We start from the raw sequence: 19,699 nt of genomic DNA, 5'->3' as shown, positions 1-19,699 counted from the left end.
TTTTTCAACAAAAAGGAACATAAAAAGAAAAGATATGTGTACTTTGAAAGTGAAGTTAGGAAAGAAGTTTGATAAAGCTACAAAGTTGTCTAATAAACTCATAAGAAAAAGAATTCTCATGTGTGTGTCTCTTTCTCCTCTCCATGCTAAAAAGACATATATACCCTTTAATTTGGGGAGGAGATAGATGGACACAGAAGAGCGTTAGCATCCTTAGTATATCCATGTATATTATCGAGGATTGGGGCCCTTTGTAGCACGACACGGTATGTAGTGTAGATCGAAGGGTTGGGATCCCTCGAACAAAGCTCAAGGTACTCCCAACCCTTGTCTCTGTAATGCTGCAGGAAGGGTCTGCACATAGGCTATTGTCGATGGTCTTGAGTTTTTCAATGCTTTTTTTCCTATATGGTTTACTCCTATGCCAAAAATTGATGTGAGTAAGGAGACCTTGGGCTCTAGATAAAAAATATTGATCCCTATCCAACCTACCAATTTAGCAAATGTATTGTTGATATCAAGGATTTAGTTTCCCGTATCAATATTTGTATATTTCATCAAAATATATATATATATATATATATTTATATATGGCTATCGATCTGATATCAATCTGGATTGGATCACTGCAGATTAATCATTTTTGCCCTTATTTTAGAAAAAAAGTACAATTTCTTACTATTTTATCCCTGAAATGATACTAATAATCGATTCGGATAAGTCAGGTATTAGTACCAATACCAATACAATATAAACAATATGATCCATTCGATATCAATACTTAGAACCATGGTTGATATAGAATTTTTTTTTCTAGATAGAATTTTGAGAAAAATATAAATAAAAAAGGAAAAAAAAAATTCCTCTCCCCTTCTCCTCCCCCAAAGAGAGGAGGAGGGGGGAGGGGAGGGGAGGGGAGGGATACAAGAAGAAAAGTGAAAAGGTGGTGGATTTCTGTTGAGCTTTCATTGTTACCTTTGACCTTTTACACAAGGTGACAATCTCATTCTCTTCTTTTGGAGAGAATGATTTCTTAAAGTTCTGTTTAAGTGTTGATTTGGGATTTAGTTGGCCGTCCATGTCCTGACAGCTTTTGATGTTTAAAAATAAATGGAGACAAGCCTATGGTACTGCCAAAATATAAAAGAGTTGTCATCTTCAATGTGCTGGATGAAGAATAAGAACTCCCATTTAGAAGATTAGAAATCAGTACCATTTTTAAGGTTTAATGTCACTCTAATTATATCCTGCTTATGTCGATATATTTATATGCGGTTGAGGTGATGAGGAGCGTGATTGTGCCCATTGTAGTGTCTTGGAGGACTTGGTGGGATAGTGATAAGCATCACAAGTCTGGTTAATGCCTGTCACAACTGATAAAGAAGACAATTGAAGGAGTCAATTGCAGATTAAGATTGTGATGGAGACATTTAGCAATCTATACCATTTTTTGATTTGTCCATTATCTTTGATAAAGTTCTGAGAGTTAGAGAGAGAAAGAGAGAGACTTCCCTAAAAGGTAGTATGGTCTTTACGTGTGGGGCTAATGGGATTGCCCGTGAAAGAATCAACATGGTTGGAATTTTCACTTTTCATGAAGGTGAGGTTGTCATTGTGTCTAGATGTAAGAGCCATGCTGCCTTTTAGGTTACTTTTTCACTATCATTCCAAGTTGTGTAAGTTTAAGGAGGAGGAACAGTATTCCCATGCCTAGACACAACCCCTGTTTTTAAGAGTTGGCATATTTTTTCCCAACACCCTGAAAACAAGAAAAAAAATTTCGTTGTTACCCGAGTAGCAACCAAAGAAATGGAATTCCAGGGGTAGGTTTGAAAATACCCTTCTAGGGTAGAATTTTCCACCCCTACCCCTGAGATACCATTCCCATGGTTGCTACCAAGTAGTTGCAACCCAGGCAGCTGCCAAGTTTCGTTTTAAAAACAGGGATCGTGTCTGGGCAAGAGATTGATACATGTGTAGAAACGCAACTCTAAAACGATGCAGAAGATAATGGAAAAACAAGAACAATCAATGCACACAGATTTATAAGGTTTAGCAAGATTACCTATGTCCCCGGTGAGATGAGATCCTGCTTCACTATCAATAGAGAATAGGGTTACAGAGCTTGTCCCTCACACTTCTCAGTATTGCTTGCATTTCAAAGAAAGAAACCCTCGCTACAAATATATATCAAAAAACCTAATCCGGAAAGTATACGATTGCCCTAAAAAAAAAAAAAAATTCAAGGCGCTGCACCAGTACTGTCTGTCGAGGTGCTACACCAGTAATCCCCGAGTTAAACTGTGACAGAATACAAGACATCATACACCAACATGATCATGTAATCCCTACAAGAGCATGGAGCCCACTAAGAGTGTGCATAGATGCATAAACAAAAATGGAGTTTTGTGATTTTACAGGAGGTGAAGAGATAATTTTGCACCATCTTGTTCAAGAGCGATGTCCACACAACTAGGTAGCGTTCTTTTCCTTTAGGGCTTCTTTTGAAACATATTCAAAATATATCATTGTATAAGGTCTTGGAACCTATGTAGGATAGTGACAATAGGTCCATTAAATCAAACCAATATGCCTTTCAATTTATCCCAAGCAAGCATGCTTCCTAAGTGGGCTCTAACTATACTTCTCCCATTTTTTAATGATGTCTGATATCGTCATATGGTCATGCTCTTTAGTGATGCGGCAAAGAGGTGAGTTGGGAAACGATCTCACACCAGTCAAATTCTAAGGATATTAATTGTGTTGTAAATAGAACAATGTTATGAGATATAGATTTATCTTTGATCAAAAGGAGTTTAATCTAGTAAAGCTGCCTGAATTTGAGCGATTTGAGCGATTTGAGCGATTCACAATTGTCTGTGGGACCATTTGACTCGAAATAGGATCAGATTCCATCCTTATTTAATTCGAGAAATACCATCATTCCTCATTGATAAAGCATCCTAAGGTGTCAAATAAGTTGTAACTTTACATTTTGTATAACATTTTTTTTTATTGAGTTTTCTTTTACTTGGGATTTCCCTATTATGAAATGATGAACATTCCAACTCGGTAGAGAAAAGCTTCTTACTATTATTTTCTTTCAATAAAGATAAATTATATGATTTCAGATACAGTCAAGAAATGCATTTTTATTAAGGTGTACTTTAAAACCACTACTTTACTAAAAGATACTACTAACCCTACAACATGCGCCCGTGGCTGAAACCCTAGCCGTATGGTGCAAACAGTTTCATTTAACTGAAAACTTAAACTAAGGACTTCAGTACTTCACTATCTTATTCTCGGGGAGTCAGGGTGACAAAATCTGAATAATGCTCTCTACCAGTCTCTTCGTTGAGACATTTTTACAAACATCTCTCTCTACCAGTATCTTCGTTGGGACATTTTTTCAAGCACCTCTCTCTCTCTCTCTCTCTCTCTATCCTAGAATTTCACATCTATTAAGATGACAAAAGGCAAAAAACCAGGGAACCCCAAAACCCATCAGAGCCCAGCCATTGAAATAATGAATACAGATGGGATAGTTTGACGGTATATGGGAGACGAAACATAGCTTTCAGTCACTGATAAGTGACCAGACAGACATAATGACAGTTACATAGTTAAGAGCGGGGGGGTGGTGCTGCTGGTGAAGCAAACTGGCATTGTTGCCTTGCTCTCATGAGTGATGACAAACCCAGATGGCCAATGCTCCTCATAACCATTATCTTTTTAATAGTGAGACATGGTTCTCTTATCACGTGACATGTATAAAGTTCTGAGGCACGCGGTACATGAGATATTGCCCTTCTAACAACCTATATGCTTCAATAGGAAGAGCAAGGAGAGTAAATTGTAGAAAGTGCCATCTTTCTATAAAAGTTTGAGATGGACCAAGAAAATGTTGTCCCTCCTAGTAAAAGTTCCGAATAGGCTAAGAAAGTCTTCCTGAACAAAGTTACGGAGGGGCCAAGCAAGTGTCATCTCCCCGAGAAAAATTCAAATTGGCTAAGATGTTAAGTTTGTTTCGAATTCTTGATCTGTTTTGAAGATTGACTTGCTCTGACATATTTTGGTGGAGACTCAAATGGAAAGTTTTCTGAGATCTATGATGGAAGTAGAGGGGTTGGGCCGATGGTTCGATCGGATCGACCGTGACCCAATAGATCAATCCACGACTTGGAGTATATAATGTATTGTTGTCTTGTTGAGAAAGTCATTGTATTTTGAGGGGTTTTTTTCGAGCTACGGTTTCAGGGTAAGTTTTCTCGCCACTGCTTAGGTGTAATCTCTGTTCTGCATAGTAAAACATCTTCTTCTTCACTCGAGGACGTAGCACACCACACTGGTGTGTGAACCTCGTTAAATCTCTATGTCGTACGGATCTTTTGTCTATTTATTTTTGTATTTCTTAGTGTTTGATCTAACATAAGAGAATGTCATCGTCGCCAGTAGAGTTCAACAATAGCCAGAGAAAGTGCCACTTCCTAAATTTAGTATCAAGTGTGCTTAAGAGTAGCACCTCTCACGAAATCCCTAGTGGAACACTATCCTTGGGTATGAGACTTCAAGTTGCTTTCAGATACCAATTGAGCACTTTGTGCTCAGTTGCACTTGTGTTCTCAAAATTTCCTATCAAAACTACCAATGTTGGTTTGACACATTCACACCATGTTGCGTTTGCAGTGCCAGAATACCGGATTGCATTCGGGACATTCACATCTTTCCATAGTCCAAGCCTAGTAGTTGAGTGGCACTTCCCTTACATTTTTTACTGAATTTGGTTCTGTCGCTTGCTTTTTTGCATTGGCACATCAATCATCCCTGAACAACATGTTGGCAATACATACTCCTAGTGAAAAAAAGAGGAATTCTTTGTCTTGGCCCTTTGGCAATTGTACAAATCCACAATCAAACAAAGGAATTCTGTAGACATCCCATTTTGCCACCCTCAGCAATGATGACAATAGGACACTGACAAATATCAATATCTCTCTCAAGAAGGACTTGGACCATTAAAGACCATCATACCTTTACTTAATGATAATATGAATTTAATTTGCAAGAGCCGATTTTGACATGTTAGTTCCCCCTTTTTTTTATTAAGCATTAGCCAATGGTGCGGGGATGGTGCGAGAATAGTTGAGTTGCATGCTGATGAGACAAGAAATCATATGGATAACAAAAATTTGATTCAAACAAACAAGGGAGAAAGCAAATTACTTTAGCTATATAGAAAAATGTCAACTAATCAAGTTTTTTGGAATTGGAGGATAGATCTCTTGATATGTTAGATGTTTGGAGTTTTTGTGCCATAAAAACTTGTACATTTAATGAAACAATGATTATTTTTTTTTTATTAATTAAGCAAAGTAAATAACAATTAAAAAATAGGACTTCTTATATGTTTTAGGGATTTAGATCTTTTCAACTAAAGGTAACTAAAGAAATACCAGCCAAACACAAAACAGGAGAGAAACAGGAGATTTTCTTTTCGCTATCCTCTTTTGTATCAACCGCCCCCAGTTGAAGAAGATCTGAAACTATTTTTTTGGCCTTTTTTGTTATATATATATATATAAACTGCAAAAACCAGAATATATAGGTCTCCATCAATTCCAATTTGAATCAAGCGATTCCATGAAATTCGGGTCCAATCTTTTGCAACAGGCCAAACTTGGACCAGTTCCAGGATCCAGCCCTTTTTTTTTAATATATTTTTTTCCCCAAACTTCAATAACCCACCATCTAAAAACTTCCAGTGGTACAACCGTCCTAAGCTAACTGGGACGGTGGAATTTAGAATTTGGAATTTGATTTAGCCCTCACAGCTCAACCGTACATGAAAGGTCAAACACTGAAATGTAAGACTCACAAACCCAAAACCCAAACAGAAAGATAAAACCGCTTGAGAATGAAGAATTCCCCAGTCACAAACCCAAATTAGTAGGAACCATCATTGTCACCATATTATAAAAAAAAAAAAAAAAAAATTCATTGTCACCTCATTGTCTATTCTAGCATATAAAAGAGATATCGTTAGGTCCACACAACCCATACAGCTATGCATTAAAAGACTTGTCCCCAAGCCAAAAAGGTGACTCTTCCTTCCAAGACAAATATCTCTCTCTCTCTCTCTCTCTGGATTTTGGTTACTGGGTAACCATCAAGTCATCATCCCAACCACCTAACTCATCAGGGTGAGGGATGAAGGATGATGAAGGATTGAGCTCCAACCAGCCACATACCCCCTCCCTTCAATCTTGCTCACTAATACTACTATTACTACTTCATTCATTTCAAGGCTCACTCTACCTCACAGTCCATTAACTGTAACCATCCAAGTCTGTGGGGATCACTTACATTTAAAGACCAACGAGATAACATGTACAGCTAGCTGTGTCCCATGGCTTATGGGGAAGTAGTGTAGGGAGAAGAATATGGAGGTTACCTACTACTAGGGCATTGTGAACTCTAGACATTTGTGGAATGTGGAATACCCATAACTTGGTTTTACTATTTTACCTATAGTTTTTTTGGGCCATGATGGAAAGAAAATCTCTTCTATACCATGATGTGATTATTCAATTGGACTTTAGTAGGAGATTTGAAAATACCTTTCCCTACTCTAATCCAAAGGTATTATTCAATTGGACTTTAGTAGGAGATTCGAAAACACCTTTCCCTACTCTAATCTAAAGGTCAGATGTTGTGACTTAAGAAGTTCACTTTTCATCTCCTTTATTTTTAAATCGACACATAACTTAAGAATGAATACTTAACTAATTAATTAAAAACCTTCTAGATTTATCTAACACTCTATTTCTAAATTTTCAAGTTGTCGTGGGAACTATATACCCACCCTAGTCAACCCCAAACGTATGATACGTCGACATATATGGGAGAAGCATGTGCCCTAACAGCCGGTAGAAGACCATGGATTAGATCATCTCCAAATAAGAAATATTTTCTTAATTAGACCTTTGTGCTATACTAATTAGAAAATTAATGAAAAGGGAATGAGTTGTTCATTGATTTTGATGTATATTAAAGTCCAAAGTCTTTGATACTTGCTATAGCAAGTTAACTTAATTAGTTTAATGTGTAACTAACTAGCTATCCTACATATTATACTATATATTTTATTTATTTGTTTGATTAGTCTTTCAAGGATGATTAGTTATGATAAATCACGTGATTAACACCATTCTCTCTCTCTCTCTCTCTCTCTCTCTCTCTACATAAAATGATTGCTTATAAAGTGATATATTCCATATACCCCACGAAGACCCACCAAAAAGAAGATAATGACCCTTAGAAACTTGGTGCCTACATGCAAAGCATATCACAGTTATATTATATGTGGCTCTACTAATATATCTATATCAACAATTTATTTTTAAGTAAATCGTCTGTATAGATATTTAAATTTACGTATAATACATGGTTTGTATGTGATAGCGAATTACGATATTGTAAATATGAAATTAACGACAATATAATAAAGGATTAGAAACATTAATTTTGTGCATGTTAGTATATAATTTTATTAATTTTTTAATTTGTAAGAGCATGGGTGTTTGCACATGGTTCACCTAAATTTTAAGAAGCTAATTAAGGTCAATTTTTAATGAAATTTTCACGTGTGATTGCTGTGCATGTCCTATGCAAAAATCCAAGGATTAAGGCTCCTAAGTTAGTTAATTAAATATATGAAATAAGCGATAAACAGAAAAAATCTTGGTTCACATGCTCCAAAGTTGATTAATTAATATTAAATATAATTGTTATTAGGGAACCCATTCAAAGTTTAGAGTTCCTTTATTTTATTTTTTTCAACTCTTTTCTCTTCCCTCTTAATACATACTATTAAACAAGTATTTTTTTAGTGTGTCTATTCACTCTTTAGTGTTCACTAGCTAGTTGTTGATATGGTTCTAAAGTCTCCATGTTCCTAAGCTCTAACCACACACAACAAAGTGATCATCCCATAGTGTAAGCTGGTCATCCTTGTCATGATTATCTAGCTTGTTGTGAGCTACCTAGGTTCAAATATATTGGTCAATTGGGTTTTTAAGGTTTTTAATATTCACTAAAAAATTTCTATTTCACCGACCAATTAGGAGATGATACGTGATCTAAAACAATACACCATGTAAATCAAATAATTATTCTCTCATTTACTACGAAGTATTTAAAATGATCTTAGACTTATGATTGTGTTTTGTCCAATTACTCAAAAAGTCATGGCCAGAAAAAATAGCCATCTTTCGTCTTTTTATATTTTATTTTGTATTTTGCTTTGGTCTTTGAGTTAATAATAATAATAATAGAATTACGGTTCTTTGTTTGTTTGTTTTTTCGCTAAAAGATCAGATTTTTAAATACTATATATATATATAAAGAATTAGAAAAAAAAATTAAACATAACTCGCGAGAGGAGAGTCCCGACCACCGTGATGGTTTTTATTAAGATGACAAAAAGGGGTGATGAATATGGGCATATGGGGGTCCTTCTTCTCCATCCAGAGCACTCACAGCTGGGAAATGGACCAAAGGGATCAAGAAGATTTGATTTCTTGTACACTATAGATCTAAAGAGGGTGAAGAAACCGTGTTCGGAAAAGGGTGGTGGGAGGAAGGGAAGTGGGTCGTTTTGGATTCATGCACAGTTGAAATACTGCTAAAACAAGAAGAAGTGGAAAGGTGTGATTTGTAACTCAAACCTATCTGATCAATTATTTGGCCTTACAAGCTCCAAAAAGGCTTCTACATGCATGGAAAGAGATATAGAACCCTAGAAAATGGAGTCACTGGCTATAAGGCCCCAATGGAGACTTTGAAGGACATATGAAACATGATAGATTGGGCCTACTTGCTTGATATGTTTACCATTACTTTCATCACGAGAAACTTTCTCACTCTTTTCTTCAGATCTTTCCATAGAAAGAATTGATTAATCCTAATGCTATATTTTGTTTTCTCAAATGATGAAAAATCTTTGGTCACTATGTTTTCTCTATTTTGTTTAATATAATTTCTTTTGAGACAAAAATATATATATATATATATATATATTACTATCATAAGCTTTTTTTTTTTTTCTAATGTCACAGACCTCAATGGGAGTGGTTCAAACTAAGCCCTCCAAAAACAAATTCAGTAGAAAGAAGCTCTGGAGTACAGTCCCAATTTCTGGCTCTCTTGATCAGACTGTCGTATTTTGGGGTAGGCGATTTCTAAAGCTCTTTTCTTGTATATTTTCAACGAGAATGCATCAATAAGATTGCCTTTCATATAGATCGACATGGCATGAACTAATTTCTGCGTTTCTCTACTTCTGCTCGAAATTCAGCTATGATGGGCGTCCCCTAATTAAGGTGATACTTTTACCGCTTGGATAGTTGATATGTTTATTCCGACTATTAGATAAAGAGGACATGATCTTGATCAACCACATACATATCAAATTTCGGAGACTAATTCAATAAAATATCCATTTTATATTAAAACACATCTTATGTACTCTTCCAACTCTGAATACAAATAAATGATTAAAATAAATAAAAATAAAAACTCAGATTTATCTTATGATTTTCTAAAACATTGTGTTCTATTATTATATGAATAACTACCCAAAAATATCATTATTCTATTACAGTTATACATTATAACTGCCGTGAGATATATATAAAGTTCCATGACCTTCTCAAATTTAACTTTCTCAATCTATATTTTTTCTTCCTTTGTCCTTATCTCACCTTCTGTAAATGATATTGTAAATAAAAAAGAGTGTTAGGTATAGTAGACTACGTGTCTTGTGAACTGTTTAATATTTTATTTTTCTTTTTTTGTCCTTTGTTGTATTATTTTCTCTACCAAACAAATCCTTCAGATACACCGTCATATACCAACTTTCTATTATATTAGAAAACAAATAAATAAAAGGGAGTGGACAAAAAATAATAAGAAATAAAGTAAAACTCCTATTATGTCAACATGTATATATACTGACTTCATGAATGCCTTTCATTATTGGAAATCATTTTTCGAATTTCAACTTTAGTTAAAGATTAAATATTTTAATTATGGTAGATAAAAATGGTTTAAGGGTAGCAAAGCACAGCCCTTTGGATCGGGAAGAAAAGAGAATGGAAGGAAGCAAAGATGACATTCAATATTTTGTAAAAAAGAGAGTTTTTCACATCGTTAACGTGGGGGAATCTCCCTTGCTACACCAATGGTGGTGTGAAAAATAGTATAATCTACATGGTCAAGTTTGGAGGGAAAAAAAACAAAAAAATTATATATTTTTGTTATAGAAAAAAAAAAAAAAAAAACTTATATGAATGGGCAATAGTATACCTTCGTCAACTGCCTAGTGTAAGGATGTTAATCGGTTTGGTTTCGGTGTATATGATACGATTTGATTCGGTTCTCATTTATTTGGCTGAAACCAAAACCGCACCATTTACTAAACGGTTGCACTTTCTGAAACCGCAAAACCATTTAGTAAACAGTTGCGATTCCACGGTTTTTAAATGGTATCGATTTCACAGTTTTGATCACGGTTTATTCTATACAATTAGCAATCGATTTGTTAATTTATTCGCATCCTTACTAAAATTTACTTTTGTTGATAAATGCTTCAATCTTGTATCAAATTAAATGAGATATTGAACAAGCAAGGACTTAACTATATAACTACATAATATAAGTAAATTATTGAATAGACTATTGAACAACCTCTATGGTTCTTAATTCTTCCATAAATTAAACCATTATGTTTTGTCAAAACAATCAAATATTTAATTATTATACTGGTTAATCGGATCGATTTTGACAGTTTAAATGGTTTAGTTTTCACAGTGCCAATTCTGTTTGAAATCAACAGGTTAAACAGTTAAAATCGACCCATCTCATTTAACTAATTGATTTTAAACTTGAAACCATAACCGAGCCATTCACTAAATGGTTTCGGTTTCAAATTCACATCCTTAGTCTAGCGGAGTTGGTGAAAAACTTATGTATTAAAAAGGAGAAATCTTCTTTTAATATGTTTCACGGACCTTTATTAAGAAAAATATATAATAATAATAATAATAATGACCCCCTTTGATTTAATCTAAGGGGTTAGAGAAATCATTTCATTAGGAAAAAAAAAAGAGACACAAAAGAAGGCAGGCATGGAAGCCCCGCTCATGGACAAAAAACTTTCTTCAATAAAAATAAAAATCTTGAGCTATGAATTTTGTTAAACTTTTTAAATCCTAATGTACAATCTCCTAAATGCCAAGTCGATACCAAAAAATGAAACGAAGGAAAAGGTACTAAGATTTTTTTTTTTTTTTAAATGTATTTTCCATTCTTATTATGTGGATTGGCTATGTAGAGTTGGGAATTGGGACTGGTTTCTACTGCCCAAATTTTGTCTCTTAGAGTATTGTCTCTTCCTTACGAAAAAAAAAAAAAAAAAAGAGTATTGTCTACTCCTTTTCAATCAATCAAACCCTAAATTGTGAATAAAATGCACCTATAAACACTCATAGTTTATGGAAAGCCTTTCCTTAGAGGCTATTACCATAGTACGGTAGACCGTCACTTTCATACTTTCCCCATCTTTACAAAGATAAGTTTCCATTAATTCCTAAACCTTCATTGTACAATCTTTTTTTTCTTTTCTCTTTTTGGCTACTCATCCATTCTACTAGATTCAGGAGATACCTTTGAACTGAGGAAACTCTAGAAGTCTTGTTAATTTACCGGAAAAAAGAAAGTTGCCTCGTCATGTGGCCCCTGCCTTTGACATAGAGGTATGCCAAATTTCCACCCCACCTCATGTAGAATAAAAGATTACGTTAATGCCGATGCCGATAATCGTGCTTTTCATTGGCCCTCGTGCTAATGCAAGGCCATGCGACCTGAGAGTGATCTTTGGCCCCAATTTATAAAAAGTTGTGCTTTGTATAGGAGCTCTCCTTCTATCTATCTCTTTCTTTTACAAAAAGTAAAGAACATTTATATCTTTTCACATGAGGAGGTGAGAAGATAGACATAAAGAAGCGCTATCATAGGCCATGTTTCACAATAGCATTCCCAGATAGAAAACATTTTCCCCTAATTTATTATGGGGAGAAAAAAACCTTGTATGATGTTGTCTATGCCCTGAAACAGGAGAGCATGAAAAGACCGCATCACCCTCCCATCCCGTGAGCTAAAGATGCTCCTATGCACCCTCCCATTGGGCCCGTGCACTGGTGTTGCCTACATCAGACTGACAAGGTTTCTCTCTTTATTATGTTTCATCTACCTTGGAGAGTAAGTGGAGAGTAGAGAGCGGAGAGTATGGTTCTAAAAAAGAAACAAAACAAAACGATCAACATCAGATTGGAATTGGAATGGTATCGACCTTATCCGTTTCATGATTCTAACCTATTCAATCTTGATCCACATGTGTGGTCAAAACCTCTAAGGGTAAAATCATAATAATATATATATTTTTTTGTTTTAAACCATGCGAGGTAAATCTATCCAATCTAAAACGACATCAAAATGGTATTAACCTTGATCAATCCCATGTCTTAGAACTTTAGTGAAGAGTGGGGAATGGCAAGACTAATACCAATACAATAACTGATATGAGATTGGATTCTATGCACATACGTTCACCAGGACTACATGTGAACATCCAACATATGTCCCACTTTTTATAGCATTTATAAGGTGAAGAGAGAATATATATGAAAGCAAAACAGACTTGCCGTTGGATCCTCAAATGGGTGTGAAGAGGGGTATATATGAGAGCACGTGGGCGTCTTATCTCATCTGATGCTAATACCGATCTGGCCGATACCAAACCAGGAGAACCATGGGTCACCACAAGAGCTATCCGTGTGCTTTTCTTTTCTTTTTTTTTGGTAAAGGAGCTATCCGTGTGCTCACTACCAGATTAATGCACAGAGAGAGAGAGAGAGAGGGAGAGAGAGAGAGAGACCCCTGTTTGAACGACTTTGGAAGCTTTTGAAATTAACACTCTGGCAAAGAAAATCTATGACCTTTTGAAAGTAGAATTGATGAATCATCTCGACAACCCAAACTCATTTACTCTTTTTTTTTTTTTTTTCTGATTAATCAAACCCATTTACTCCCATCACAGTAGAAACAAACCCAATTACAGATTCATCATTGAGTGAATTATTAATATGGTTTCAGTTTTTAACGAGATAACTTCAGAAGGAGTTTAGTTTAGCTTCCATAAGAAACCATATGAACTGAACTTCTATGAATAGAGAGAGAAGCTTCAAAGTGTTTATTAATGGAAACTGAAAGCTTTGCTCAAGAAAATATCACAACCACACAATCTAATAAAAGTCTCTCTTTTTTAGAGAGAGAAAAGACTAAAACCAACTGACTAAGACAGCTTCTGACATATTTCCTCTTTCCTTGCTAAAACTGTACAGTCGATTTCAGTGAAGAGGGAACGGACAGAAAGAAAGAGAGAGAGAGAGAGAGAGAGAGAGAGGGAGGATTTTTTTCAAGTTTTTAGCCCTTCAAAGAAAAATTAAAGAGGACTAAAGATTAAACAGAGAAGATAAATACAGAGAAAGGATGAAGGACACACCATCAGGTTCCAACTAGTAATCCCAAAGTAAAGCTTCAAACCCACTTGTTACACTCTCCAGCACCGGAACATGATCGGAAAAGTAAACACAATCGTCAGGGCTAGGCAACCACGGCGGCGGATACGGCCACCCATCAACAGAGTCGAGTAAGAAATCATTTTGGCACTGGGGGGAGTTGTCTAAGCTCGTTCCTAGTCGAGGTAACTCCACAATCTCGCTCAATTCATCTGATGTCGACCCCAACGATGACGAAGACAATGATGAAGATGACGAGGAAGATGAAGTTGGAGCATCAAATTTGTCCATGGCAGCTGCTTTGGCTGCTGCAGCTTGAATATCACGAGGAGATAGACTTGCTGGCCTTGGTAACGATCCAGAGAGTTCTGGGAAATTGAGAATCGCTGAATTACCTTTGATGCTTAAGGCGGCGACGTCGTGGGCTCTGGCGGCCATTTCAGGTGTTGGGAATGTGCCAAGCCAGATCCTTGATTTCTTGCGAGGCTCTCTAATTTCAGATACCCATTTGCCCCAATTTCGCATTCGAACTCCTCTGTAAACAGGGTATTTGCTGTTGCTGCTGTTGTTGCTGTTGCTACTGCTGCTGCTGCTGCTGCAATCTCTTGTCCTTTTAGATTTCTTCTTCTCTTCTGTGTCTTGTAATTTGGTCAGTTTAGATGATGGGTCTAAGACTGGTTTGAGAAGAGATTGAGATGAACCAGGTGAAGGAGGAGAAGATGGAGATGATGTGAAAGAGTGGCCACTGCTCTCTGCTTCTGAGTTCAATGGTTCTGCCATTGCCAGAGGATTTCTTCTGAAATTGGGTAGGAACTTAAAAACCCACCAACCAATTGGTCTCAATTTCACAGTATTTATGAAGAATCGAAACTTCTTTCAACTATTTTCGCATTGTGAGTTAATATAGAAGACTTGCAGTTTCGAAACTAACATTGTCAATGCAGGAAAAAAGCCAGAAATCAAGGATCACCAGAGAAACAGAGGAAGAGAGAGTGAAAAGATAGAAGAAACAAATTTATTTGTCTTCTTTCTTCAGCTTGGACTGATTGGAGGTTTTGCTTTTGACTTTGAAGCAGAGAGGTGGAAGGGGAGAAGAGGAAGAGACCAATGAGAGCTAAACCATTAATTTGTAAAGGGTGAGAGCAGAGATCAACATGGAAGAAGAGAGGGAGAATGAGAAAGTGGGTAGAGAATGAGAGGGTTTTAAAAGTGGAGAGCAGAGGAGGACGAAGAGGAGGAAGAGGGAGAGGGGGATACGTGCACCTTCAAAGCGACCCTCAACCGACCCTGCCCTTTCCCATCATTTATCATAGACACAACTAGAGAGAGAGAGAGAGAGAGAGAGGGACCCAGTGCACAGATGGGTTACCCTGCGAGAGCTAATGGCATAAAGGAGGGGGTCCCTCTTCTCTTGTACCACGCAAACCCTCACTGAAAGATAGACAAGAGTTGCCAGTTTCACTCGCCAAAGTTTTCCTATTCATTCATAATTTCTTCATTGGCGTTGATGTGTAACTCTCATCAGAGTCTCATTCCAAACCCTCTTACCATTTTAGCCTTCTTTGTCTTCATTCACCCAAAATCACCATTAAAAAAACTTGGGTTTCTTTCCACTCAATCCCCTTCTTCTCTCACCTTGAATATCAGTCATTGCTGAAAATTTTACCTGCAAAAACTCATTTTGGACTTCTCTTTTTCTATATATTTTGAGATGTCAAAATTTTTTTTTTTTTTTTTTTTTTTTGGGGGGGGGGGGTTGTGGGGGTGGGATTTAAGTATAAAAAAAAGATATAGATTTGTCTCCATGCCTCCTTCACATGAGGTTGTATAGATTTTTTGTCCTATAGCCCACCTACTGGAGCAAGAAAACAGCTAAGAGATTTTCATCAGTGGGCCCTTTCTATCAAAATATAATAAAATTTTCATTTTTTTTAATCAATAATTTTCATAATTCTATATATGCACTAGATATTTTTTTATTTCTTAATTATTTCTCAAAAGTTTAGTAACTTGGGGAGGAGAATAAGAAATCTTTTTCCTCCTAAATTTTGATAGTGAAGTCATTATTTTGGAAGAAATGATTTCATATCTATTCAATTGGGGTCCCTTAATCCCCACATTAAGCTTTCCATCACTAGCTAATGGTCCAGTTTATGGTCCGATTAATAGTTGCATTGGGCCCAAGCCCCAAGTCCCAACCTTTGTCTTGAGAGAAAAGCCTCTCTCTCTCTCTCTCTCTCTCTCTCTCAATTATCATATTGAACATGACTTCAACCAACCAGAAAGGAAAAGAAGAACCTCACCACAAGAGAGAGAGAGAGAGAGAGAGAGATGATAAGGGATTGTGAAGGATTGAAGGGCTATGTCCCTAACCCAATAAACAGTTATAAACAGTGGTGTTCAGTGAAAATTCATGAACAGGAGGAGACCATTAGAAGATAAGACTGAGTGTTAATGAGAGAAATTATGAATTTGATGTTGCTAAAAAAGAATGTCAATGTCACAGAGCAATTTATGAGGGTCCCTAACTAGTCCCTACTCTACTTTGATACCTATAGATGGTGATCATTGTACTACAAGGGACACCTGCATTGTACATTATAATCTGTTGATGATAAAAGAGTTCAATCACAGAAATAAGTAGAGACAGAAACAAAAACAAAACTACAAGGGCATACAACAACTGGATTTACCCTACCTTTGTGTGTGACCCATATATCTAATCTGGATCCACTAAGGAACTCAGTTCAGGCTGTAAAGTTCTTCCATTAAAGGAGCTACTATCAGGAGTACTAAAACATGTACTATACTACATTTTTAGTTTTGATAATCACAAAATAGGTCCATATTGTAATGGATGATATCCTCAACCCCACAACACCCCCCCCCCCCACCTCTTCATCTAACAATCAAAACTTGCAAAGGAAGGCTTGAATTAATAGTGGAGACTAAGGTGTTGTACACTTGTACTCAGTGTCACATTTCCTAGAGAATACAGAAATGTCAATCTTTAGTTCTTTTATGCATGATAGGGGTCCTCAAATTCACTTATTATTTGATGAAGCCCACATCAATTATGAGATTGGTATTAGTCCAACAAACTGTCAATTCTTTGTATAGTAGACACATCTTGACTACCTAAATAATGTCTCATTAATCATTCATCCTCAACAAAATAAGCCCAAAAACCGCACGAATTCTATAAAACCGATACAAAATCTAACTCATTAGTAGTATGGACTATGGAGATTAGAAACTTAGGTTTGGTTCAACCAAGCTATGTTCGAAGTTCAATATGGTAAGAGTTAAGATTCCCCAACTAATTGTGTTTGTGTTGAATTCGTAAACCACGTCACCATCTTTATCATCATTAGTGGTTAAGAAATGTCATTAATGATCTAATCACCATCAATTCATCATTGAAAAAGTAGTAAAAAACAAAAGAAAATACATAGAGGTTAACCATGTTTTAAAAAAGAGATTAATGTAGGGCATAGAGAGAAGTGCTAAATTGGGCTGGACTAGATGTTGACATGTTTTCCTTAAGCACAAGCAAACCCAAAAGGGGAGAAAAAGCCCAATAAGTTTCTTATTAATGTAGAAAAAGATTTGGAGCAACCTTATAGCTGAGGGCTGAAGAACTATTAATGGAATTAGATAGCTCTAAATAGATATTGCCCTTCACAGTAAAGACAAAACAAAGTGTGGAAATACCCATCTCCATGTGGTATGAGGATTTGGTGTTACACAATTGAAGTGAAGCTTATTTCTTTCTCATCTTCAAGCAGTCATTGGTGTCCCTACTTCTACTACATTTGATAAGTTTGGCTTGCAGGTGTTTGATACATTGGGAATTGCAACATTAAACCTAGATTTCCTTGCAGGTATTTGGGTGAAAAAAAATGATGGATACTATAATAACCAAGGAATAAAGAACTTCATGGGCATTTAAAATCCTAGGTTGGTGGGTGGATTTTAAATTCCTCACACTTCAGTTGATAAAACTTGAAATATATATAATGGGAAAAGGAACAGGAATGCTATCCGCTTGCGTTCCAATGCTCAGACACAAATCCTGAAAATAGGGGGCATGCATTGGGCATCTTTTTACTATTCTTCTATTTTCAGGGGTTGTGTCTAAGAAAACGTTAGCATTCTTTCTCTCATATATAATTTAGTATCTAAAATCTTATTTTAATAATATTTTTTTTTTATTTTTTGGATGAATATGAATTTTAATTTTAATATCATGGTAGTTTTGATTATTTTAACCAAAAAAAATGTAAATAGTTTTCTAAGTCAAGTTTGTGAGTTTTGGCTAGGCCAAAAATATTTGTTTTAATACTTCAAAATTGTCATTTGGTAAAAAAATAAAATAAAATAAAATAAAATAAAACAAAATAAAATAAAATTTAAAACAATTCATATATATATAATGAAATCAATTTTTGTTAATTTAACTATAATTTTTAAATTATATCAATGGAAAATTTCATTAAAACTATCACAATGTCAGAAAAAAAAGTCATTTCAACAGCAAATTGAAATGACCATTTAAAAAGAAAAAAAATGACCTAATTTTCTGTTGGTGTACGATGCCTTGTATTTCGTCACAGTTCAACCCAGAGAGTACTGGTACACTGCCTCGACAGGCAGGACGGCGATCCCGCTAACCGGTAAACAGGCCATGGAGGTTGCAAGGGGGGCAGGAGGCCCCTTGCATAGCAGGGGATGTAGGGGGCACAACCCCCCCACTCAAATTTTTTATTTGAGGGTAATTGTGTACTTTTCGGATTAGAGTTTTTTTTATATATATTTGTAATGAGGGTTTCTTTCTCTGCAATGCATGCAATACTGAGAGGTGTGAGGACAAGCGATGTAACCCTATTCTCCATTGATAGTGAAGCAGGATCTCATCTCACCGGGGACGTAGGCAACCTTATCGAACCTCGTAAAATCCATGTGCATTGTTTGTTCTTGTTTTTCCATTATCTTCTGCATCGTTTTAGGGTTGCGTTTTTACTTTCCCTCAACCCAGAAGATGTAGGCCATTGACTATGAGGAAGAGAGATACTTTCAATATTGTCTAGTAGGAAAAATAACAATGACCCTAAATGAATGAATGAATCCTCCTCCACGGGTGTAGAAAAGTTTTACTTAATCAAAATTTATAACTAATCAATCTTATCACTTCTCTTTTACAAATATTGTGATGAAACTCCACTAGTCTTGTCGATATAAACACATCAATATACCAACAATATCTACTTTATTATGGGGTCTACTAGTCTTTTTCATAAGATTATTGAAATACCCTACACTTTGGGGTCTACTAGTCTTTTGTTGTTAATTTCCTTTTCCTTAATGGTTGTAATACGTGTCCCTCCCGTGTTTTGGGGTCTTAATACACATATCTACCCCTTCCCTTCCTCACCACCCCTTCCCCCCCCTAAAAAAAAAATACTACATTTATCGATACAATCAAAAAAGAATAATTCAGTGCACGAAGCTCTGGTACCTAAACCAAGTTTGAAGTGTATATTCCTTGAAAATGATCAATATGCCATTATCTCATTTATCGTGAGTCTTTATCAAAGGAAGAATGCCCATAAAGTTCTTAACTTCACATCAAAAGATGCCTTTAAATTGGGAGATGCCTTGCGCTTGTGCTCAGGTGTAAAGTCTCTAGTTCATTGGTGATCACACTTGAATTGCCCATTCCATTTGATGATTCGCTTGAATTGAGACTATTCTTAGCCAAGTTTAAACCGAGTGAACCAAGCTAAGACTGAATTTGTATGAGATTGTATTGGTATCAGCACAGACTGATCCAATTTTCTAATTCGAACTTTAAATCCATGACCAAATTCCTATCTTCATCAATAGTGGTAGCTTCACTAGGAGTCTCATTCTTCTTCCTATTATTGATGGCAATGAAGATTCCATTGCAACAAGAAAAATATGAAGCACAAGACATAATAAAATTATAGGAGAGGGGCTGCTACAATGTCAAAGTGCAGTTTCCCACTAATGAGTGGTAAAAAGATCGAATCATCTAG

General features: G+C 35.9%; 1 protein-coding gene across 1 annotated transcript; it reads right to left on the bottom strand.

The window, feature by feature from the left end:
* Positions 1 to 13,291: 13,291 nt before the first annotated feature.
* Positions 13,292 to 14,929, bottom strand: LOC122058220 (ethylene-responsive transcription factor TINY-like). Its single transcript, XM_042620801.1, has one exon. It carries the CDS (start codon positions 14,418 to 14,420, stop codon positions 13,638 to 13,640), a length of 783 nt encoding a protein of 260 aa, XP_042476735.1. The 5' UTR covers positions 14,421 to 14,929; the 3' UTR covers positions 13,292 to 13,637.
* Positions 14,930 to 19,699: the final 4,770 nt, after the last annotated feature.

This window comes from Macadamia integrifolia, chromosome 2 (assembly GCF_013358625.1).
Source record: "Macadamia integrifolia cultivar HAES 741 chromosome 2, SCU_Mint_v3, whole genome shotgun sequence".
NCBI classification, from domain to species: Eukaryota; Viridiplantae; Streptophyta; class Magnoliopsida; order Proteales; family Proteaceae; genus Macadamia; species Macadamia integrifolia.
The sequence above is the reverse complement of the archived record's forward strand: the minus strand, read 5'-3'. Positions and strand labels throughout refer to the sequence as shown.

What these genes read in the sequence shown, in the direction of transcription:
- LOC122058220 (XM_042620801.1), bottom strand. Translation starts at nt 14,420, where the DNA reads ATGGCAGAACCATTGAACTCAGAAGCAGAGAGCAGTGGCCACTCTTTC.